General features: G+C 45.9%; 1 protein-coding gene across 1 annotated transcript in view; it reads left to right on the forward strand.

The window, feature by feature from the left end:
• LOC8052808 (ATP-dependent translocase ABCB1) overlaps positions 1–23,950 on the forward strand; it is a 107,865-nt gene extending 83,915 nt beyond the window's left edge. Inside the window, exons 20-27 of the mRNA XM_029975472.4 lie at positions 14–217; positions 1,068–1,168; positions 2,686–2,826; positions 5,871–6,027; positions 9,550–9,744; positions 16,121–16,333; positions 19,390–19,539; positions 20,041–23,950. Coding sequence (XP_029831332.2) covers positions 14–217; positions 1,068–1,168; positions 2,686–2,826; positions 5,871–6,027; positions 9,550–9,744; positions 16,121–16,333; positions 19,390–19,539; positions 20,041–20,286 — 1,407 coding nt within the window. The 3' untranslated portion in view covers positions 20,287–23,950. The remainder of the gene's footprint in view (positions 1–13; positions 218–1,067; positions 1,169–2,685; positions 2,827–5,870; positions 6,028–9,549; positions 9,745–16,120; positions 16,334–19,389; positions 19,540–20,040) is intronic.
• The last annotated feature ends 390 nt before the right edge of the window (positions 23,951–24,340 follow it).

A 24,340-nucleotide genomic window follows, 5' to 3' on the forward strand; every position in this document is an offset into this window, starting at 1 on the left:
CTGTTCACCGCAGGCAGCCGGCTACCGGCTGGCTGTGATGTTCACGTCGCTGATCACGCTGTCGACGAGCCTGGTGCTGGCGTTTGTCTTCGGCTGGAAGCTGGCCCTGGCCCTGGTGGCCATCGTGCCCATCCTGGCCCTGGCCGGAGGACTGCAGATGCGCGTCGAGAGGGGGAGCCAACGCAGGGACGCGCACCTCATGTCCCACGCCTTACAGGTGCACCCAGCATCTGCCATTTTTCACGCAGAATGTGGACCGGGGTCCTCGACTAGAGTGTGATGGAACGCCACGAAAACCGCCACCAAATGTGTAACTTGTACTTCAAGGGGGACAAAAGAGTGGTAAATTGAGAAGAAGGAACGAAATTCCAAATGTGCCCCAATGGGAATCGAGCCCACGACTCTTTGATTGTGAGCTCGACATTCTACCTCCAATTAGTGGGTGCTAACTAGCTTACTTTGTCTCTACTGCGGTTGTCACTACTGACCGTTAGAATGTGAACGCCGGTTGCGGGCGTTCGGCGTTTGCATTTGAACAGTTTCTGGGATGAAGCCAGAATGGTACTCATTACCAGTAATCCAATTACTTGTATAAACAGTGGAAAACTGAAGTTTTTAGAATCGGAAGTAATCTGAGAAATAACGGTTACCTCTTCAAGTAACAGTCAATTACTTTTCAAGTAATCGAGTAATCTAATGGAATACTTTTTAAGCAAGATTAATTGTAATTGTAATCAGTTACGTTTTTCGAGTAACGTGTACAGGACTGGATGAAGCAAAAAATCCAAGACGTGTCCAACATTACATTAAAAAGAACGAAGTTTAAAATAAAATGGCATAACAAATAAATGAACAAAAGGTTAGGGCGCAAACGAGCTGTTGGTGGTTAAGCATTTGACTGAAAACCCCAAGACTGGGACGAGAAGTGGCTCACCTAGTGGCAGCTTTTGACCTTGTACCAAACTTTGGCCGAATTTTCGTGACCAGCAGTGCATTGAAGGGCTCTGCCTCGACCTTTGCTGCCCTTTACCTCCTCATTACACCGTACCCATGCGTGGCTTGTTCAGGTGACCACAGAGAGCCTGGAGAACATCCGTGCGGTCCAAGAGCTCAACCTGGAGCCCACCTTTTTCGGCCTGTTTGTGAGCCACCTGCTCCTGCCTTTCCTGTGAGTATGCTCCTGAGATGAACACTGCCTCTTATCCTCAACATCACTCGGCAAAACAAAAATGCAAGCTTTCGTGCAAAGGCTTTTGGTGTGGAGATTAACGAGCAACCGACCCTCGGGAAGTTTAAGCTACCTGTCCCGCCTTTTTATATATTTTTGTTCTTGCTGCCACCGTTTATATACAGCTGTTGCATCTGTTTTTCCCAGCAAGCAAGCGAGAACCAATCATTGCAACTCAGATAAAGAGTCAAAACAAATGACAGGACACTACTTAAGTTTCGGCGTAAAAGATGTAGCCTTGAAGCTCTCTATTACAAAGCCAGCTTCTCAGCATTAAACCCTCGGTGCATCAATACCAGTATTTCGAATTCCTGTACTAAAATGGAAAATGATATAATTATATTGGTATAATTATATCAGTATAATTAAGTAAGGGATTACTTTTTAGTAATTACATTTTTAATTAATAATTTTAAAGGTATGTTTTCAATGAGAAACTTGACGTGAATCATTGAAAACTACTAGAACCATCCACATTACAATGATATGAGGAACATGTAGCATTTCACGGCGTTCCGTAAAATGGCTCAATTTTGACACATTTCTAGGTTTTGGTTTCTTATTGGAGCGCACCTCCGTGCCAGCAATCTTGCTCCTTGTGACCTAAACATGCAACATGCTTGTGCCACCACACATCGCATGTAGAAGAAAGCCTCCAGACTGCCACATAAAGTGCTTCGCCTTTTTGACGTCGATGCTAGTGTGAAGGCGCACCTCTACATGCGATGTGTGGCAGCACATGCATGTTGCATGTTTGGCCACGGGAAGCGGGATATCTGGTGCGGAGATGTGCTCCAATAAGAAACCGAAACCTAGAAACGCGTCAAAAGTGAGTTAATTTTCGGAGCGCCATGAAATGCTGCGCGTGTCTTATAGCATTGTAATGTGAGTGGATTTAGCAGTTTCAGATTATTCGCATAAAGTTATAATGAAAACCATACCATTGGAATTAATAATTAGAAATTTGATTGCTAAAAAGAAATGAATGACATAATTACACTGAACACTAATAATCTTTCTTAATGGGCCCTTTGGTAGAGACCACTACGGCATCAACCTTTTTTTTGTGCAATGCATATCTTTTGCAGAAACGATTTGGCTCACGTTTTGAGAAAAACCCTGTATAATATCCACATATTCAACGTATCAGTCTTTACTGTGCAGAGGCCCTAGTACACTATCTATGCTACGACAGGGGTGCTGGAATTGGATGTGGTAATATTCTAGCACAGGTGGAATTGAGAACCATCGATGACTCATCAGTCGACGCCTTTCGTGAATTGTGACGATTTGCTACCCCCCCCCCCCCCCCACAAGAAAGCTGTTTGTGGACTAATTTTATATATGAGGGCTATTTTCAAGTAAATGTAATTTACGAAGAACCAGGTATAGGTCGTGCAGTTAGAGCAGCTTTTGTTGCGCCGTTGACAACCAACCTCCTGCCCCGTCTTGCGCAGGGAAGCCAAGAAGCGGAACGTGCTGTTTGCCCTGTCCTTCGCTTTCTCCCAGGGCATCATGTTCCTAGTGTACGGCTGTGCCTTCCGCCTGGGTGCGTTCCTCGTCTCCAGGGGGGAGATGGACGCCACCAACGTCTACAGGTTGGAGACGTCTCTCCCCAAATTACGCTTCACCAACCGGCTTTTTGGCGGCTTGTCCAACAAGCCACTGTCATAGAGTGATATTTATAACGATGCTCTAGTCTTGCTGTGCAGTTATATACATGGAGGTATGAGGTAGAAACCTTGATCGGTTGTTTTTTACGAGCAAATTCGGACTGTAGTGCTTTTCTTGCGCATTAAATATAAAGCAAAGTCTAGAATGTTAGTATACTGCTTTCTAGGATTGTGCGAATATTCAAATTTTCTAATGCACTATTCAACATTCGCTTCGGCTAGAACTGCGATATTCGCATTCTTCTAAGTGTTGATCGCAGCGGGTTGGCCCCGTTTAGCGCGCTTGTTACCGAGCGCCGGTGCACTGCAGAGAAGCAACATCCGCGGAGCTCGCTTCTGCTGTTGTTGCTTCCCCACAGTGCACCGGTGCTCGGTAGGAAGTGCACTCAACGGGGCTAACCCGCCATGATCAATGCTTTGAATAATATGAATGTCGATGTTGCGTTCTTAGGAGAAAAATACACTTTCAAGGCAGGATAATGTATGCAGGCACCTGGTGTATTTAGAAAAAAAAAATTTGTAAATATTGACATCTACATTGCAGTAAAATTTTATAAATATAAACCGTGGCTATTATGCAAGAGTGCATGTTAGGCATAATTGCCCTGACAACCTGTAGTAATCATTCGTGGTTGTCTTTTTTTTTAATTCGAGCTTGATAAAATGATATTTGCATATAGCAAGAAATATAAATCCCCTTGATTAGGTATAGATGGGCATCCCTCTAAGTATAATTTTATGTCAGATGCATAATTTCTTGCCATCCCAATGTAGGTATTAGACTTCTTGAGCTCACAGTTCATAAATATACATACATTAAACTTCACGTTTTTTTTACTTTTATTTATTTGTTTATACTACTGGCAGCCATGGCGTAGCCAAGGTAGGAAAGATACATTGTTCAATGTTCACAATAAAGCAATTACAGGGTGTGGTAGCACAGCAGTAAATAAAAGACATTACATTTATAGATCATAGTAGCTTATAAATAGACAAATGAACGCTTGGGAACAACCTTCATGGGTTAAGCTGGCTTTTTGTTTAGTAGTGGAAGGCTAGGAGAAGCTCTTTTATATTCAATTTGTAAATATTTGGCCAAAACCACTATTTGCTTCGAATTTGCTTAAACTCTAAGCCCACTATTTGCACATGCGTACTGCTGTCTCATAAAATGGCAGTTGTAGGTAGACAGACAGAACAAGGCAATGCAAAATGCAAGTTTGTCTGCTTCTTTGGCAGTGGTTGTGGTGATGTCGGAACACCGCAGTCTGATTGGTTCTGGTTGAACAATAGTGAGTAGACCTCGGAGCAAGCTGCCTTGAGGTTTACCCACTATCTTTAATTAGAGCCAATCAGAGCTCAGCGTTCTGACATTACCACAGCCCCTGCAAAAGAAGCAGACGAACTTGCACTCTGCATTGGTTGAAACTGGAATTCAAGTGGCTTAGCATTTTTATTTAATTATTTACAGTAAAACCTCGTTATAACAAAGTTGAAGGAGCGGTTGTAATTATTTCGTTATAACCATTAGTTTGTTAAAAGCCAATGTCCATTTCTTCCCACTGTTAGCAAGCAAGGGGAATTATGATTGCTTTGTTATATCCATTAGTTTGTTATATCCCATTTTGTTATAACGAGGTTTTACTGTATTTACAAATTCTGCCGTGTTCTCCCAAAAAATCATGTAGAACCCAGCTGTCGAAGCGAAAACAACAAAAGCAATGTAATAAAAAAAAAACGGTTGAAGCAAGAAAAAAAATTACAACAATCAAGCAGGCAAATGCTTGGTTTGCAGATAAGAACAAAACAACAGCCAAGTGACAAGTAAACTAATAATATAAACAACTTCATTTTAGTGAAAATCTTGATGTTTTAAATTTTGCAATTTAAGAAAAAGTTGTGGGAAATGAATCATGCAAATACATCACCCCTCAGGCGAAAATATGTAGGATATAGCACTCCTCATCGTAAAATTTTGGGGCCTCGAACTATTCCCAGAACCTGCACTACGGAAAATTCACGAAATATTGAGCCCTAGAAAATAAAGCGTTTTAAAAGGACTGAAATAAAATTAGAACATTAATAAGCTGGTAGACATGCTGTGCATTTGGTCACAAAGACCCTAGAGTGGAAAGTGTGAACCTTCTTAGGAAGTCAGCACATGCTGACAAGCGTAAACAATAAAGAATCAATACCAGGCATTCGCAGGAGACACCATTTGCAGAGCACTATATAAATGCCACGTCTTGCATATCTAAGCCAAATCTTGGAGCCGCTCGCTAGATCCCTATAACTTGGAAGGTGTTCTTATACAGTCGTGTCTCATTAATATGGTTGCCTCCATTCCCCCAAAAATCATCCATAATTAGAGTCATCCAAATAATGGGACAAAAATGTTCATATTTACCCGGTTCCCTACCAGAAATGTTGCCTCTATAGCGGGGTATTCGTATTAACGAAACACAACTGTATAAACAAAAACGTGCAGCTTCCAGTTAAGGCCCGTTCACTCTCTTGCAACTGAGTATGACCGAGAGAGACGAGACCTGTTGAAACCTCTTAAAATTTCTTAGGAAGAGAGAACACACTGGCACGCTGGTGCCATGTATGCGGTAACGCTGGAACTGCATTTCACAAGAGCGAAGGTTTTGCGGGATTTCCGAGGTCAAATGTGCGTAATACCTATAAAAAAGGCTCGTTTATAACGTTGGCAAAAGTTTTTCAAGCCAAGAAAGAAAGGATAATGTGCAAGAGAAGTAGAACATATGCCGGACCGCCAAGTTTACACTGCTACCCAATAGATGGTGCCAGTGTGTCTTCTCGGTCTAAGAGATATTAAGAGGTTCCAAGGCACCAGCTTCTAAGAGGTCGCAAGTGTGTGAACAAGCCTTTACAGTTGTTAGAGACTGAATGCGCACAACGGGGATTTCGCAACAGCGCAACATTGCGGCCTCTCGACGTGTGCACAGGGTCTTCTTCACCATGGCGTTCAGCGCGGTGTCGGTGGGGCAGTGGACGTCTATGTTGCCAGACTACCTGAGGGCCAGGCTCTCGGCAGGGCTTGTCTTCAGCCTGCTCGAGGCCGAGACCGAGATCGACGGGTACTCGGACGGCGGCGTCAGGCCAGTAAGTCGGCTCTGCCGCGACATTTATGGATCCTTCCCGTTGCCAGGGGGTGGCTGGAGTTGCTCGACGACCGGAAAAATGCGACGCTCAATCGTTGCGGTTTTGGGCTGTCAGTTCGCTGTTATGTTGATCTGTTTCGTAGTCGCTGGTGGAATGAGAATTGCGGGGCATGTCTTTAAAACGCCCAACCTCCAGCACGGGCTTTGTGCTTTCCGGAGTGCTTTGGCTACGTGCACACGATCGAGCTGCACAAAACGCTGTTGACGAAAGTAGGAATCTGGTGCTGCAGGCGGGACAAGTGAAGCTTTTCCTGCCGTTCTCGCCTTGTCAGTGACTACATATATATAGCAAACTAATTTTGTTCCAGAAACAAATGGCTAAGATTGCCGCATTGTCACACCGAGATACCGGTGTTAGCATCGGTATCAGTTTAGTGATATCCATTTCTGTGCACATTTTGAGCTTACTGACTCATCACCTAGACCATTAAAGAGTTGAAAAGTAAACATTTTGGCAAAAAATCTGCCTGGTTAGGTGAGTATTAAAATATTTATGCCCAGCCAGAACAAGTTTAAACTATAGTTGAACCCACGTGGGGTGCACGTGACTCTGTCACATGCGAGTTAATGGTTGGTTGTATGAGATGTGGCCGTAGCGTCGCGCTCGCTTCTGTCGGTAGGGTTTATGTGAGCGAAGAGAAGGCAAGGCCAAGGAAGTGAGGCACTGAGGGGCAGACCGAGCAGACGACGTACCGCGATGAGCTCATCGCGATCGATCATGCATCTGGAAAGTTCGATCAAACAGAACCCGAGGACCAGACGTGGTGCACAATGTCCCAGCTTTGCGCACCGGAGAACTGCGTCCTCTCTGTCTGGCGTGAAAGCAAGACCGGCGAGACGTGCGAGACCCTGACGGGCGACTGGGGCAACAATGAACCACGACAAGAGGACGAGCGCAGCCACTGTGCAGTTCGACTAAACAAAAGTGTGTAGCGTTTGCTGAGACCAAGATAGGGCTTTGCAGTGTGAACGACTGCAGAAACCTTCCACGGGGAGTTTCTTTCACCGGCATGCCCCTGTTGGATCACATTCTGAACTTCGCACTAACTTGAGCTGATATAAGCGGTTCTTTTAGACTTTCGAGAATTACCCAGCTGCTCAAACGATACATTTCGGCCCTTTGTGGCAACAGTGAGTGGACTTCGCGACGGGCTATCGCCCCGGGTGCCGCTGACCCTCGTGACGCCACTGCCCAAGCCATTCTCGTTTTACATTACAGTTGACCGTAGATTGGACTGCATAGATCACTATGACAGAGCCTAGCATGCTGGTTACATATTTAGCTTGATTGGTTGGCCACTGCAATCAAGTGCACTTCACAAAAAAAAGTGACCCTGGACACTACCTTTTGTTTATTGGGGTTCCCTGTCCCTAAAGGCTTGTTGAAGTGATTTTCGTACCTTGAAAATCTGTATGGACACAAAAAGGAACACATAAGGCAAATGTTGCTATTTTATGTGCAAGAAACAAGAAAATGCCTAAAACTACAATTTACTCGATGGGCATTCACACCACTGTGCAAGACATTGACGAGAGGTAGAGGAGGGGAGATTGCGCCAGCAAATCTTAAATTGCCGGACGGTCTTCATCCACAGAACCACGTGCTAAAAATGCTCGCTGATATGTGTGCAATATACGATGAAATCACGGTGGTATTTTGTGAAGTTAAAAAATGAAACGATATAGTATTCAATTGTCTAAAAAGTACAAAACCCTCAAATGGTGCAATTTGAGGCTGGAAGATCAGCTTAGAAAAAGTTTTAATCGGGGTGAATTATTTCAATCTCACCGTTGTCAGTTGGGATCTGAACGAACGGGTGCTTCTTGTCCCCGACGCTGCTTGCACACCATTTTGCATAACCGCACGAATGAGGTGTTCAAAGACACGAAGAACTTTATACTCGCTCGAAAGTCCGAAGCTTGTGCAGAGCTATTATCGACGCGTCGACGCACCGAAGGTGAGCGAAAGCACCGAGCAGACGCATGGAAGCCATACCGCAATGATCCACTGGTTTCAAAGCGTGCAGAGTGCTGGCGCGCAGGCAGTGGTTTAGTTTTAGAAGCACAAAAAACGGAAAAAGACAATATTTAAAAAATGTGATGTTGACACAAATTAAAAAAAAAAAAAATTTAATATATTTTTAGAAATGTATATTTTGTATTTAGTGAAATAATATGCAGTTAAAACTAGAGCTAGATGAAGTTTGATTCATTACTGTTTTTTCTATTTTTTAGTTATTAGCGCCTCCCACCACACGAGCGCTGCTGTACACCTTGATGGTGGCACCATCCGCGTTTGCGCCGCTCAACTTGCTTTATGTCCGGAGGTCGGCAGCATTGCTAGCTGCGCCGGCCCCGTGATATTCTACAGCCCTCAGGTACTTACACTAAGTGAGATTGTAACACGTTGATTCCTCCAAGTGGCAAAGCATCTAACTATGGTACGCTTGGCCCTTCAGGGCCCAGTGACGTCAAGAACTGGCCGGGTCTCCCGAGACGCATCGCGCTCTTCAATGGCTGATATTGAAGCGCTCGCTGAAATACTGTTGTTCCCGTCGTTTAGAACAAGAAATATAGTTATCTGCTTAAAATACAATTATGCGATTATCAATTAGAGGTTTAGCTGATCCCATTTGACTTATTTCTTGATGTTTTCTGTATATTTCAAGTTTTGATTCAGTATCCCTTTAAAGAAAAGTGACACGAGCTACATCACTCTTGAGTGACTGCATTATAGTCTATACCCTTTTCAAATTGAGACTCTGCATTTACATTGGCAAGATAGCTTGACCAGCTTCTTCCTGCAGTCTGACGCTCCTGTGCACGAGGGGTGCATAGGTGGGCGTGAAATATGGCATCTGTGTTTGCAACTCTGCGTGCACTATTATGAATCTGCAAGCTTGTTACTAAAACCTGGCACTAGAATAATAAAAGGTGAAGAGACGGATACATTAGATTCAGCTGCACTAACTGTTGGCACTGCAGCTTCAGTGCCCTACTCGTATGAGCCAGTGTCAAACACTAAAAGCTGCAAAGGACATAGAGACATCTGAAGCAAGTTTCGGCAAGTCAATAGCAGTTGTAGCAGACTTCTAGCGACACCAGTAAAGTGCAAGAAACTAGTATTTGAGTTGAAGAAATCATGCAAACATTTTACTTTCCTACCTGCAGATGCAAAGAAGATATCTTCTCGGATTTTTAAATGCATTGCAGCTGCTACATTTGTCATTCAAGAATCATGCAAAAATCGACTATGCACCAATCAGAGTTGTCCACCTTTGTCCAGATCAGTTTCGTCTCTTCGCTCAGTCTTTACAGTTCATGCTTTAACGCTTGGTGCTCGATGAGAATGTGGAAAAAGTTGGAAGTTTGAACTACCAGTGAAATTTGATTGGCTTGCACGAAGTTTCATTTTCGCATTTTGTTACCAAAAAGGCCGTCTCTCTTGCTCCCGATCCTGCAGGAGGTGAAGGGCCGTGTCGTGCTGAAAGCGGTCCAGTTCTCGTACCCGAGCCGCCCGGAGCTGCCCGTACTCCAAGGCCTGGACCTGGAGCTGAATCCCGGAGAGATGCTGGCCTTGGTGGGGCCCACCGGATGCGGCAAGTCAACTCTGGTAGACCTGCTCCTGCGCTTCTATGATCCCCAGAGTGGACAGGTGGTGAGTGGTGCCCTCTCAAGGGACTTCCAGCTTACGTGCCGGATAATTTGCCGAAGAGTAGTTTTGTCATGTGGCAAGCAGTTGGTCTGGTTGGTATTCTTCAGTCATAGAGTTATTATAATGTACGCTAGAGGTTCAAGAGGCGCTAGTGTGCTGACGCAAATTGAAGCAGACAGCAACCAGCCGAAAATTGACTTCCGGTAATGCATTTCTATGGGAAAAAGTGAGTGCATTTTCTCCCTGCGCTCGATCATAAGAGCAAATATCCAGGAGTGGAAGCGCTGCGCCAATTGCGCCACCCTGCGCCAACTCCCTTCCCTGCGCCAGCCTGCTCCAAAACGCCAATTTCAACTTTTTTTTTTTTTTTTTTTTTGTGTGTTTTCTCTAAATTTTGCGAAAAAACGGTTGGACACGTGCCTCCATGTGGTGTGTACTTTTGCTTAGGTGTCACTGCGGGTGACTCGTACCAACTCGACTGGGGCTCCGAACCATGTCTAACCTCAGGGCGAGGCGCCGATTTTAGTTCATCGAGAGTGCGATGTCGTTTTTTACTACAAAGAGCTTGATAAACAAACACATCGGTTTGGTTTCGGGCATAGTTGGTTGGCGCGGTTGGAGCGCGCATGCAGTTGCCCGTGGTCCCGATTTGCCGTGATCGTGGGAGTTGGTGCCTCGGCACCGGTGGGCTACCTTGGCCATTAACATGAGCAGAAGTAAGTGGTCTTTACTAGCTTTACCTGTTATTTGGTAGCCTACCATATTTGGACGCTTAGCCGTGAAGAATCGCGAGCACAGGCACATCCGTTTTCGAGCTCAATTTTTCTTATCAAAACGAAACCAAAACCATCATTGTGTGCGCGAATGTGCACGCTGTAGTGCGGTGTCTCCCGCCGTCAGACCACTAGCGAAAACAATACCCGCGATCTTAAGCGAGTTGGTTAATTGGCAGTGCTACACACTTTTTTGTTTCTTTCCTTTAGCGTGGAGGAGTGGGGGTGACATCAGAAATGCCGTAGAACACTCCCGCGCTGCCGATTCCTGTCAAGAACGTACCTTAACTTGTTATAGCCACCCTACTCGTATAAGTTTCGGGTATAGGTGTATCTGGTTGGGGGGGGGGGGGGGGGGTTGGGGGGGGGGGGGGGGGGGGGGTTGGGGGGTTGGGGTTGGGTAGGGTAGGGTAGAGAGAAGTTGGTGGGCTTTTTGTCACGTAAGAAGGCAGCCTGCCCCGCAGGGATCAGCGCCTCATCAGCTACATCTCATTTTCAGTCTCGTTCAAACTGTCTTCTCTTAAAGCACTTCTACTGAGTGCACAAGAACTCATAAGCAAGGGTGAGGCAGTTAAGGACATGGACAAGGTGGGGAGTGGACACCTCCTGCTAAGAGATGTGAACTCTAAACTGCCCAGAGTACTCGAGCGCATAAAAGAAATTGACTCTGCTCTTCAAACTGTGAAAAAAAAGGTGAACTTCAGTTGTTCCTAAATTACACAGATTCAGCTTAGTCACAACCCCTTTTTTTTGAACATGGAGCCTGTGGGCTCTTCTAGTCAGTGTTTATGCTGCATATGTATTAGTGGCTGTGATATCTTTAAGACAATATATTTTTCCATCCAAAGTAATATAGATATAGCTTTGTATGTTAACTTGGGTGTAGGGATTACTGTATTTTATGAACAGGGATTAAGAACATTTGTATTTAATGAAAACAGGTCAGCAAGGAGTGCTTCATTCTGAGACATGTTGTGGTACCTTAATTTTTTTATGGAGACACGCAATGCACAGCATTTTATGGAGTACATAAGGTTGCGTTGCTCTTCTAGTCGATGCTTAAAGCTGCATATGTACGAGTGACTGTGGTAGTCTAAAGATAAAAAATACACATTTTATTTTGCATCTGAATTTTTGTCAAATGTCAGTAGCCTTGTATTTTGTTACTAAACTTGATATAGGGCTTTTTAAATAGTGATTGAACATGTGTATTCTTTATTAAACAAAAACTGTAGTCAGCGAAGGTAGTTTATCTGACACCTTGCAGTGGTTTAGTTTTATGGATACATGTTTACAATTGGTCTATTAAGTAGACGGTTTTGTACTGGCGTGGCTCAAGCTAGGCTTTTATTGTCGGGGCCTCCCATATAAAGTCTATCATGACTCTGCCTGCTGCCGGAATGGTTCTCAAAGCCTTTCCTTTGCATAAATTGCCAATATTCCATATTTCAATGCAATAGAAATAGAAATGTGTGTATGTATGTTGCTTGAAAATTATTCTGGGATGTGCATGCATATATTTTTGCTACATTTTCACATTTAGAAACAACAAATCACTTTTAGACATTTGTTTGACCTCCGTGACCTGCTGCAAAACCTACTTCGACGGCTACAAAACTTATTTTTGCTGCTCCCGAGCTGCTCTAAAGCGAGCGTTTTACTGCTCCAAAACTACTCCAAAGTGGGACTTTTGCTGCTCCCAGCCCTGATACAAAAGGCTCTAGCCCGCTTCCACCCCTGAATATCTCAAATAATTTGTACGTACTAGGTAGCTTGGAACATCTCTCAGTCACGCCAACAAAATAATTGGTCAGTTAGGGCGTTTTTCTTTCAAATTCATCGCATTAAAAACTGTGCTGAAACGGCTTCGTACGTGTATTTATGTGCACTGTCGGACACTGTTGGCGCGAACAGGACATCGGCACTTTTCAGCATGAGGGACGTGCCAAACGAATGAAGGACGTCTGGAAACAAAGGGAGACAGCAAGAACTACACAGTAACACTGGATCAGTAACTACCCGTGCATGTACGATCAAAATAAATTGAAGGCCACGCAATATATTTGACTTTAAATAAGTAGTACCGCCTTATTCTTTCTGCTATGAGCGAAGATGTTTGTTCTATGTTCAAAATATCACCCCCACCCTTAAAATCTTAGACAAGTGCCCGATAAAAGCTGCCCGGCAGAGAAGACAATACAAAGAGACACTTTTCATAGCCCATGTACTTTGTTCTTTACCTTTTAAATGTTTTTAACATGCTCGTAAAGATGCAAGAAGGGGTCATTTTCATATAGGGACAAGACTGGCATATTAGCAATATATAAGCGTCACCGGAGTGCTGGCGAGTCTTGAACACGCTCTATATTCCTTTCGATTGTTATTTTGCTTAGAATCGTAGCTTGTTTTTACACACCTGCTGCAAACACATGTTGGGACTGAAATGTAGCGAAGTTAAACATTGTTCACCGATGAAGAAAAATGCGCTAACTAAAGCAATTGCACTGTTACAGTGCTAATCAAGGTACATACTATTTGGTACGACCCAAATAACCAACGTGTTCTGTGTTATTTTCTGGAGAAGAGACAAAATGCACGCGCATTTTCCCATAGGAATGCACAGGAGCACTGCAAAAGTAGACTGGTTGCTCTCTGCTTCAAATTGCGTCACAGAAGACGCATAGACACTAGTGCCAGTTGAACCTCCAACGTACATTATACAGTATAGACCACTTACGTAACCGCTTATAGTGCAGGACCGGGTATAACGCGGCTTTTTTTCAACCACCGGTTTGCCTCCCATAGAACTCCATGTAATTACATACCGCTTAGAATGCAGGCGCGCGAAGGGAAATACCGGTTATAGTGCGGTTTCTGAAACAGCCTGCCGACCGTGCCGACCGGCGCAGCGAGCACGCTTCCCTGTGCGACACTAGATAACCAAGATAACTAACGGCACTAGCCGCAAGCGGCACTCGCGGGGCAAGGAGGTTGCTCGAAGAAGCGGGGAGAAGCGAAGAGAGAAGCTTCAGTTGCCATAGCGACGGAGGGACTCACGCACGTGTCGTTCACGTGCGTGCGTCCCTCCGCTGCGTTGGAAAGAACCGCAACGACAAACCAATCGCAGGTCGAGGAAAAGTGTTCGCGCGCGTTGCATGCCGGTCGCGGGGCAGCTTCTTCAGTTGGTCATGGCTTCTTCTATCCGCAAACATGGCGTCGGTTGTGATCGTCGACGTAGACGGCGTGGTGGAAGCTCATCGTTCCGCATAAAAGCGCTATCCTTGACTGTGAATTTTCGTTGTGTGTCGCTATGATAACCCAGCACGTACCAGAAAGAAAGATCCACATACTCGTGCGGCGATGTCGTGGCGGCACTCTCAAGACGGCAGAAACGCCCGTGTCGTCGTGTTTGTTTACATCGACTACAGTGGTGCTTTCTAAGCACATGTGTTTTCGAGCATAGCCCGGATTTTTTACTTGGAGCATTTCATGCCTGTGCTCAAGTTGAAGGTATTACTGGCGCGTACCGTATAAAGGATGTGAATTTTCACGCGTTTTCATCACCGGAGAAAAGTCATTAGGGTTAGCAATCCTGAACACTCGCAACGTCCGTCCGCAACCCGCGACGCCGTTAATAGCCGATTCACACGACGGACCGAATCGCGATTTTCGTCCGCGGACTGTGTACCACGTGACCGGCACGTCACCGATTCCTGCGCTCCGCGCCTCGTCCACGGACGCGCAAACTGATAATGTTGAGTGCCTTTTTCGCTCGCAGACGTTTGGCGGGAAATTGACTTGGAAAGCGTTTAGTCTGGCAACGGTACATGGTTTTCTTCGTTTTCTTGGTTTTTTGCTTCTGGGCGTTCAAAACAAAAATGGCGCATCGTTGTGTTTTGTGCGTTTGTTGGTTCATTTTGTCGCGCGATTCTTGGTTCCACGAGTGAAAAAAACTCCGGAAACTTTGTCCGGCTGACGCGACACAGGTTTCGGTACTCCTCCGGGTCCGTGTCAAGAAGCTCCCGTCAAAACTCGCCTAGCACGCCGCGATAATTCTTGCACGTCCAATCATGATTTCACTGAGCAAGACACCTCTTGTGGATGTGGTGTGCTTGAGTGTTGTGCACGAGTGCGGAGTGTGTGAAGGCATCTTCAAACGCCCCTCCACGAGCCCAGAACTTCGTCGCGTTTACGACGAAGCTTTCTCGAGCAGGACCATGCCTGTGTCATTGTCATGCTTTGGGTTAGTAAAGTTAGTGGCACTTGGTGCGAAGCCTGTCCCGGTGTTTTGTCTCGATCTGTACGTAACAGCGGCGTACGATCTTTATCGCGGTAGCAAACGTAGATTTCTTTCTTGGACAACGGTGCCACGTTGGAGTTTCGCGGCACTGTGGGGTGGCGAACAGGTTGGGTCCGTCCTCGCTGGCGTCTGCTCGTCGTCTCCTTCGTGTGGATGCGCTTGGGAAACGAACGAACCGCGGACATGTCGTCACGTGATCAATCCGTCTGCGGATCAGCCCGTCATGTGAATCGGCTATAAAAGGCTGCGCCAGGCAATAGTCGCTCATTTCTTTCAAAATGTGTGACACACTTGAGAAAGAAGTGTACTAGTCTGGTGAAATAAAGACTTTCCTCAAACTAAGCTTTATTTTTCATCTAACATAACATAAATTGTTTTACAAAGGTAAGTTGTCTCATGGCATGTATTTTGGCTTGAAAAATTGATGTTTTGGTTATAGCGCGGTACCGCTTGTAGTGCGGATTTTTGCGACTCCCGTAACATACATTATATGTGGTCTACACTGTAATAACTCTATGGCTTCAGCAACTGCCAAAATGGCAGGGACAGCAGAAACGATTTGTTATACGGTGGAATATCGTTAATGTAATTTTCACGGGAACCGAAAAAAAAACAACTAACGTATTACCCAAAAATTGTATTAGCGAAAAAGGGCTCCAAAAGCCATAAAGATGCAGACCTGATGAGAAACTTGCTTTTGTTCTGCAACCTTGAAATATTTGGTCACTTTGCACTCAACTTTTTTATTTCAATGTTCATAAACAAATTTTTCTGAAAGCTAGAAACAAAAAGTCACTTTGGTTGTTTAGCGTGATGTTTGCAACGGAAGCCCGAAGAGCATCCAATGCTTCGAACGTGTTGCCTGCAGCGAGCGCACAACGACAACCGCAGACGTCTCCGAGTCCTTGCATGTCATCATCTTCGTCGTCGTCGTCTTCAACGGTCGCGTTGGTAACCTCCGCGACGATTCCTTGCACAGTGTGCAAGTCACATGCCTTCGGGTGATGGTCTGCCGACACCAGCTCTTCCGGAAGACATTGCTAGGAAGACCGAGTATCAACAACTTTAACAAGAAAAAGAGCACGGGGTTTCACATTGACGCCGACAACATCACATTCCAATGATTTGTTGATGCAGGACTGTGCGTTTCTTGCCCATACCCCATCCCGCATATTCCACTCCAGTTATGTACCGCTAGGTGCACTCCGGCTTCTTTGTAAACATGAGTTGGTGTAGAGTTTGCTCTATATATGGAGAATACAGACACCCCACTATAACCTCGTTGATCGGCTCTCCCTCCGACCAGTCGCTGGACGGCCTGGACGTGCGGGCAGTGAACGTGGGCTACCTGCGGCAGCACGTGGTAGCCAGCAGCTCCCAGCTGGGGCTCCTGGAGCGCAGCATTTGGGACAACATCACATACGGGCTAGACGTGGCCACTTCACCAGTCAGCTTCCAGCAGGTGGAGCAGGCCGCCAAGGTGGCCCAGGTCCACGACTTCGTCACCCAGCTGCCGCTGGTGGGTTGCGCACGCTCACTCTATGGTCGTTTGCAAACCCGTGCGACCTGACGCGGGCAGAAAGGACCCGGAAAAAAAATGTATGACTTCTAGCCATAGAGTTAATATAATAACTATTGGGAAAGGTTACGCATCGTGGCTGCTTCGGAATGGCAGGGCATAGACACTGACCTCGGTGGTCCTGATGGGCCCAGATTACTGACGATGTTTTAATGCACATAAAGAAGTGGGAAAACATTGCTAGCAAAATCTGTACCTATTGTTTTTAAAGTGGTAGATTTATAGACCCAACCACACTCAAGGTCATGTCCTCATGGTAATGTCCTCAAGGTCTTGTTCTATAATGGTTGTAACACCCGTGGCTGAAGCTCAGGGTTGTGTAATCAATGTCACGTAAGTACCGGTTGCATAATCTCCATTAACGTAAGCGCCGGTCACGTAAGCTTGTAAGCCTCGGCAGCTGAGGCTGACGTTCTTGACGTCGTCCTTGAGGTCATCCTAGAGGTTGTCCCAGACGTCGTCTTTGAGGTCGTTCTAGAGGTCTTTTTTGACGCCGTCCTCTAGGACGTCATCCTCGACGTCGTCCTAAATTCCGTCCTTGACTTCGTCCTCGATGTCTTCTCAGACAGTGTCCTTGAGGTTGTCCTAGAGGTCGTTGTAGAAGTCCACGACGCCATCCTTGACGTCGTCCTAGACAAAGTCCTTGATGTCTTCTTCGATGTGTGCACGGCATATTACAACCATTTCACCACCATATCATTTCCTTTCCTAATTGTTTTCACTAACGACGTTCCTGTAAAGGTACCGCATTTCATTGCGTTCAGGCAAATGAACGTGCCTGTAATTTTTCTAGCTTTATTTTGTATTTGCTTAGTAAAAAGCACCGGCGTCGCAGATTATAAAAAAAAAATTTAATTGACAAGCTCTTAAACAAGGCAAGTGGTCGCTGCAGAACGAGCACACCCAACCTATTGTCTGCTTTCTTTCTCCACTCTTCTGTCGCTCTCTGTCATTCTTTCTCTCGAGAGCACTGCCGTCGGCGCTTACGATTTTCCATGCTCTGCTCCCGTGTTTACCTCCTGCTTCCAGCAAGGTGTTATGGTCGACACTCTCTCCTGCTTAACATGGGGTGTGTTATATTGCTGGCTCCTAGCCTCTGCTTGGAATGAACTCCTGTCATGGAAGACCGTCACATGAGTGCTGCGTCTGCATTTCGCTGGGACTTTTTCCTCACTGATTGGACACGGGACCCAGCCAACCGCAGCTGCAGCACACACGTGCAATCTGTGCCTCTTTCTGGCACTGGTGGGTGACTGCGAAAATCTAGCATTGCGGCCTTGTTACCTACAGGGCGTTTCTGTGTGCTTTTCGGGCGTAAAATTGTTTGTATTAATAGACTAACGAAAGGAGTGCTCTGCAACTTTTAACAAAAATGTCTTTAGGTGGCGCATTTAACACACTCAAATTTCGTGAGTGCGGGTCTTGGGAAAAAAATATAGACCTAAAAAATGCTGTTTTTTACAGTGAAGCTGCTATACGCTAGGGTCTGGGGAAAAATGCGTTCTCACATGTCGACAGAAAACTCCGAATTGGTTGTGGCTAGTATGAATAAATAAAAACCAAAAGAGGGGTGAAGTATGAATAAATTTAAAAAAAACAGGGGCGTGAGTCACCCTTCCTTGGCATTATTAGACAGTGAGGCCCTGATTCATTGTTATCATCTCTAGGCATCGTCCTTGAGGTCATCCTAGAAGTCGTCCTAAGCGTCGTCCTAAACGTTGTCCTCGAGGTCGTCCTTAAGGTCATCCTAGAAGTCGTCCGAGAGGTCGTCCTAGGCGTCGTCCTAGACGTTGTCCTTGAGGTCGTCCTTGAGGTCATCCTAGAAGTCGTCCTCTAGGCATCATCCTTGAGGTCATCCTAGAAGTCGTCCTTGAGGTCGTCCGAGAGGTTGTCCTAGGCGTCGTCCTAGAGGTCGTCCTAGACGTCGTCCTAGAAGTCGTTCTTGAGGTCGTCCTAGACATCATCCTCTAGGTATCGTCCTAGATGCCGTAAAGACAACAGCTTCGCTGGTCCTCCATCTTCACGTAAAGTGAACGGGCTCTACAATTTTTTTTTTTTTTTTTTCATATGCACAGAGAGGAAAACTATAAAAACCGTCTGGTTGATGATGCCACTCACAGACGTGGGACCACACAGGCTCGGATCTGCTGGATCTGCTTTTGTGTTTGGGCTTTATGTTTTGCCATCTATGAGTAGCAGTGTCAACCAGACAGTTCTTACCGTTTTCCACCTTGTGCATAGGAAGAAAACAGGATTTTTTAGGCTTAGATATTTACCTGATACCCACAGTCGTGAAATTAGTCTGATAAATGAGCCATCTAGAGACACATTTGTGAAAAGTTTTATTGCACTCCGTTCATTTGTTTATTTATAAAAAATATTTTACGCCCAAGTAGTGCTCAGAAAGAGCCCTCAGGAGGTGTTGAGTGAGCGCATTCGCAAATACGGTGGGAGAGCATTCAGGAGGCAAGGGGGGAAGAGAACTTCGGAAACACGGACTTGCCAAAATAATGCTGTCAGAACTGGGACCGCAAGAGGTGCAAACGTCGCCATGCAGCAACACACGGTGCATTTTGTATCACCACAGCAGCGGTGTTTATACAGTTGTGTTCAATGAAACGAGCTTGCCGTTTTTGTTTTGTCTTGCAGTGGTACCTGTTAGTGTTTTTTTCCAGCAAAATCCAGCGGCATTTGTAGGCAAAAACCCATGTGATTGCGAGAAGAGAGCTAGAGCGTCGTCGCCCCTCTTGCAACTGCTTCATCTATGGAAAGACGTGCTTTGGGCTATTTCTCCCTCTTTTTCATATCTTCTAAAGCACATCTTCTATCACTATCATAGTAAAATAGAAGCTCCTAAAGGAAACATCCTAAACCACATAGAAAAAAAGCACGTCCCCTAAAGCGCATCTCTCAACGATGCAGCAGCTGTCGCATCGCAAAACACTTTTTGTGGTCGTTTTTGGGGGTAGTTTTCTTGATGCATGTTCCGCGTGCAGGGCTACGACACTCCGCTGGGCGGCACAGCCATGACGCACCTCTCGGAAGGGCAGAAGCAGCGCATAGCCCTGGCCCGGGCCCTGCTGCGCGAGCCTGCGGTCCTCATCCTGGACGAGGCCACCACGGCGCTGGACGCTGAGCACGAGCAGGTAAGGGCCCCGTGCCAAACGATGCGACGTGCGCGTCACCATTGTTGGCAAATGGAGGGACTGGTTCACGCACACTCTACTGTTTGCAACCAAGTGCATTAAAACCTCTTGTGACCTCTTACGACGAGAGAACACACTAGCAGCATTATCGGGTAGTCATGTAACACTCACTATATATTTCCTATTCTTTTAGTGCATCATTTTTTCTTTATTGGCTCAAAACACTTCTTACAACGTTATCAACAACCATTTCTCATAGACAATACATACGTTAGATCTCGTAGAACCTGCGCTCTAGTGAAACGCAGTTCCAGGGCAACCTTATAGATGGCGCCAGCAAGCCATTGTGTTCTCTCGGTGAAGAGACCACAAGAACTCGGTCTTGAGCAAACGCGAGTGTGTGAAGCAGCCTTTAAGGTTGGGCGATCAAACTTGGTTCTCGACGTTCCTTTTTCAACATCACTTGCGAACGGAATAGGCAGTGGGGTTCTCTTCTTGCAGTCCATCCTGGAAGGGGTGAAAGAAAACCTCCGAGGCCGTTCCTGCATCCTCGTGAGCCACAGGCTGTCGGCAATCAAGACCGCTGACCGCATTGCCGTCATGGACCGGGGTGTCATCGTCGAGCAGGGTTCCCACGCAGAGCTGATCGATGCAAACGGCACCTACTGCAGTCTCATAGAGCGCAACATCGTCACCGCCCGACTCTCCCGTCGTGACCCGTCTTCGCAACGAACGCCTCAGTCCTGACGACCGCCACCGCGCCACGCTTGAGATCCCGAGGGACTGCAGCTAAACGTGGTAGCACCACGATTGTAACAAGCACGGCATTAGATCTCCAGCGTTACGTTTGCGGTGTCACATCCGTGTCGTTACATCTGCGGCACTGCGTCTGCGACGTTACATCCGCACCTGAAGAGACAGGAATCTGTTGTCAAACAATGGGATTTTGACCTTGAAGTGTGTTTCAGACGTTGAACTGCTGCTGCGACGCAAAGAGTAATTGAAGGGCAAGCTAGCGGGTGATGGTTGAATGCAAGAAACAGACACCGTGATTGTGAATTACTTTTCACTGACCTTGATATTGGCATAATGAGTGGTGTATCATAGCAAGACAGCAGTCGACAAAGCCGACAATCATAATCTTCATGTCAGCGGCTAAAATTCAAACCAGCTGGTGCTTGGGTTTTTGTTTTTACTTTTCCCCCAAACACAAATTACTTGTTTTTGAGACAATTTTTAGGTGGTTTCGTCTCTAGAAGCTGCCTTTGTCAGCTCTTCTGAGTTCCACGGTATGGGTGAGATGACCGCATTCGCTGCTGGCCGATGAAGCACTTCCAAGAACTAAAGACTTTGAATTTTGATGACGGCCATCTCAATCGTGGGTGCGTAACACGAAAGGAGAAAGACGAGTCGCACCAAGCATTGCTCCCGTTTGTGGCTAAAGCACCCTTACCAACGTGATAACTCCACGTGAACACTGGACAGTGCTCGTACAACTGGCATAGTCAACGAAAAATGTGAAGGCGTCTCAAGTGACAGAGCCGCGTTTCATGTTCATAAGCGCCTAACCATTAAAGACTCGTTATGTTTCTTATAAAGCTAATTCAGTTTACTGCTTGTATCAATCATTTTTATATCATTGTATCCTGCCTGTGGCAAAGAGACCTCAAACGTTTACAAACATCTGTAGCAAGTTGGGCAAGAAACAAGCCCGAGTTCTGTTGTCACAGCTAGTATACGGGCCAAGGAAAAATCCTGTTAGGATCTGACCATCATTGTCCTGACTTCAGAAAGTTCTAGAAAGCCATTTTTTTTTAATGACATGCCACAATGAGTTGTGTCATGGTATAGGGTAGCAATTTCGTTTGTCGCACCTCCAGCACGAGCTTACTTCAGCGTCTTGCGAGCTTGAAGCGTGCACACGCTGCCAGAGCATGGTTGAAGGCAACAAGCATGTGCTGGAGGCGGGGCATGGACGTCCTGCCGTCCCTGTCGATCAAGCCAAAGAGCCTCCAAAGCGCCGGCCGCTTTCCACCATTCTAGCAGATAGAACCGTGAGCTTGAAGCAGGTGAATGAGAGGCACCAGGGCTGAATTACAGTAAACCAAGAACAGCTGTTAAGAGCGCCGTTATACAGTGTTACAGTGTGATAAGTCCTAATCAGTAGCCAAAAATAGAATGAAGCAACTGGATCAACCCCAGTAGCTGCACTGTTACGAAATATTGAATCAACAATACAGCTTCTTGCAACCTGCTGGAGTGTCCACGACCCTGGGTGTGTTCCACGGGTTTTTTTTGGGGGGGGGGCTTGAGACAGTGCAAAGGGAGGTGTGGCTGAGTGGCCCCCCCAGTGCCCGAGGAGCTGCCATATGTCTCTTTCAGAAAGCAGTGTGGCTCAATATGCATGCAAAACGGCATTATACACGTAGATCCACAATCCACTTGTAATAAATCTTGCTTCTCAAGCAGCAAGAAGGCAACTTTAGCGGAGAATTCCGAAGCACTCCCTTTATCTTCTCAGTTTTTCAACCTCGATGGATGAATCGCGCTCTCTTCATCTGTTTAAGTTCTAAGTTGGACAGCCTTACCAGATGAAATGCGAGCACTTGGTGCAGCTGCTGTTTGTCTAGTCCCTCCCTATGACTACCTTGTTCCAAAATATAGTATGCAAGGCTGGGTTCAAATCCCATTAATTGCTCAAAATGAAAAAAGGATGAGGGAAAGCTTTCGGGGATCCTAGTTCATAAGTGCCACAATGGTGACTGATGTGGGTACTGTCGAGACCGGTTATAACAAAATCGTCGGAAATCGCTTCGCTATATTTGCTTCTTCGTTATATTGAAACTCTTACAAATAAGATGAAAAAAAATATATATGCATAACCGGGGCTGTCACAGGCACATGTTTATCGAGCCTGCAGAAAGCGGTCGAGGCTTCCCTGCTCATTTCCTCCGCCAGATCGGATCCGCTTCTCGCCAACCGCGAGAAGCTCTGATAGAAAAAAAAAAAAAAAATCCTGCTACGTACGGACCGTGTCGACAGCTGCGACGGCCCTACGGAGGACGCCGGCGGTGGACGGCATTCTTTACGTTAATTAACGTAAAGAATGCCTATGCGCACTCCGTCGAGGATAGCACGCTTTTGATTCAAGTAGATTGCCTTCGTCTTCCCCGTCGAGGTGCCGGCGGTGCCGGAACTCTCCATCGTTGAGTGGCGATGATTCGCCGAATCGGTGCTTGAGCGAAGTAGACTTTTGCGCAAGAGCCACGGACCAGACGCCAGCACGGATCACAAAGTAAAGGCAGTAAAGGGAAGCGTGCACGGCACCGAGTTCACACTCAAGCTTGTATGTCGTAGGTATAGAGAGCTTAGATTTAAGAGATGTGGCAACTGCTTGACCGGAGTCACGTGGTTTGTGGGCCACATTTGCAAGACGAGCTGCAGCATGGAAGGAGTCAAAACTCAAAAGCGTTCGCCTTCTGCAAACGTGTCTGCCTCTTCGCCCAGTTTCCTCGCCACACTGGCCACGCGACAATCGGATGCAGGCATACTTACTGCTCCCTCTCTTAAATCTAGGCTCTCTCCGTCATCTCTACCGGTACGGGGTCTTTACCGGTAAGTTGTCGGTAGTGCTCCGGACACCCCTATCGGCATGCCACAACGGCTTCTCCGCATGCGATGCAGTAAAGCCGCTTCCCAGATAAGGAGCGGGGAGCAGACGACGTTGCAGAGACTGCCGCCGGCGGCCTTTCCAGCATCTGCAGCCTGTTCGGGGTGGCTTCTTGGCCGCGGCAGCAAAGTTCAGCGGTCCGAGACTTAATACATTTTCCGAATTTTATTATTTTTTTAAATCGCAGGGGCCGCTCAATTTTCTTCGCTAAAAATGGACACAAATGCATCGGAAAAGTGCAAACGGGAATAGGAAACCGTGATCACTTTGCTACAAGCCACTATTTCGTTATAACCGAATTCGTTATAGCTGGTCTCGACAGTTTTTCATATTATACAGTCCACTATAGCCATCCAGATTAAAAGATGGCACATTCCAAAGATGGAACCACCTGTAGTGTTAGCCATACGAGATGAGAAACAATTGGTAAACATGAGCAAACATATGGAACAAGTCATCCATGTAGCCTTTGGCATATTGAATAGTTTCATGGAAGCAAATCATGTGGCTTGAAATAAAATAGGAGAATGCTTATAACTGATGCCTTGAATTTCCAAATGCTCCAGGGGGCAAGCTGGATGTGGTTATTTATATTATGGAAATATGTTTGTGTTGTATTGGTACTGGCAATAATTGAAATATTGCAGTTTGTTTAGTATTCACTAGTTATGTTAACCATTTGATACTTTATGATATATAATACACATTTGCACAGTGAGAATGCAACTGACATTATGTGACCAATTTTTCAATGAGGGCCAAGTTAATATGATCTTTGCTATTTTTTTGTGCCACTCTCTACTAATGGTTTTGGTGTCTGCAAAGAAATCCGGATGTCGTAGACTTCATTGAAAGGACCTTTTGCGAGTTTGCCTCTGATGTACGGTGAAAGCTGATGTGGTGTGTGGAACGGTCATGGGGAAGTTGAAAGCATCTGGTTAGAGTGCAGTGAATAAGGACGTTGCTGCTTATTTTTAATAAATAAGTGGCAGGGCATTCCTTATTGCACCCGTACACAGTGCATCAGATAATTTTTTTGCTTATAAATGAAAAAAAAAATTTCCCAAATTATTAAATGAGATTTGCATCTTGCGACGGCGGAAAATACATGGAGACTGGTTGCGCCTAGCT

The sequence above is a fragment of the Ixodes scapularis genome, unplaced genomic scaffold (genome assembly GCF_016920785.2).
Source record: "Ixodes scapularis isolate PalLabHiFi unplaced genomic scaffold, ASM1692078v2 PGA_scaffold1__304_contigs__length_218370807, whole genome shotgun sequence".
NCBI classification, from domain to species: domain Eukaryota; kingdom Metazoa; phylum Arthropoda; class Arachnida; order Ixodida; family Ixodidae; genus Ixodes; species Ixodes scapularis.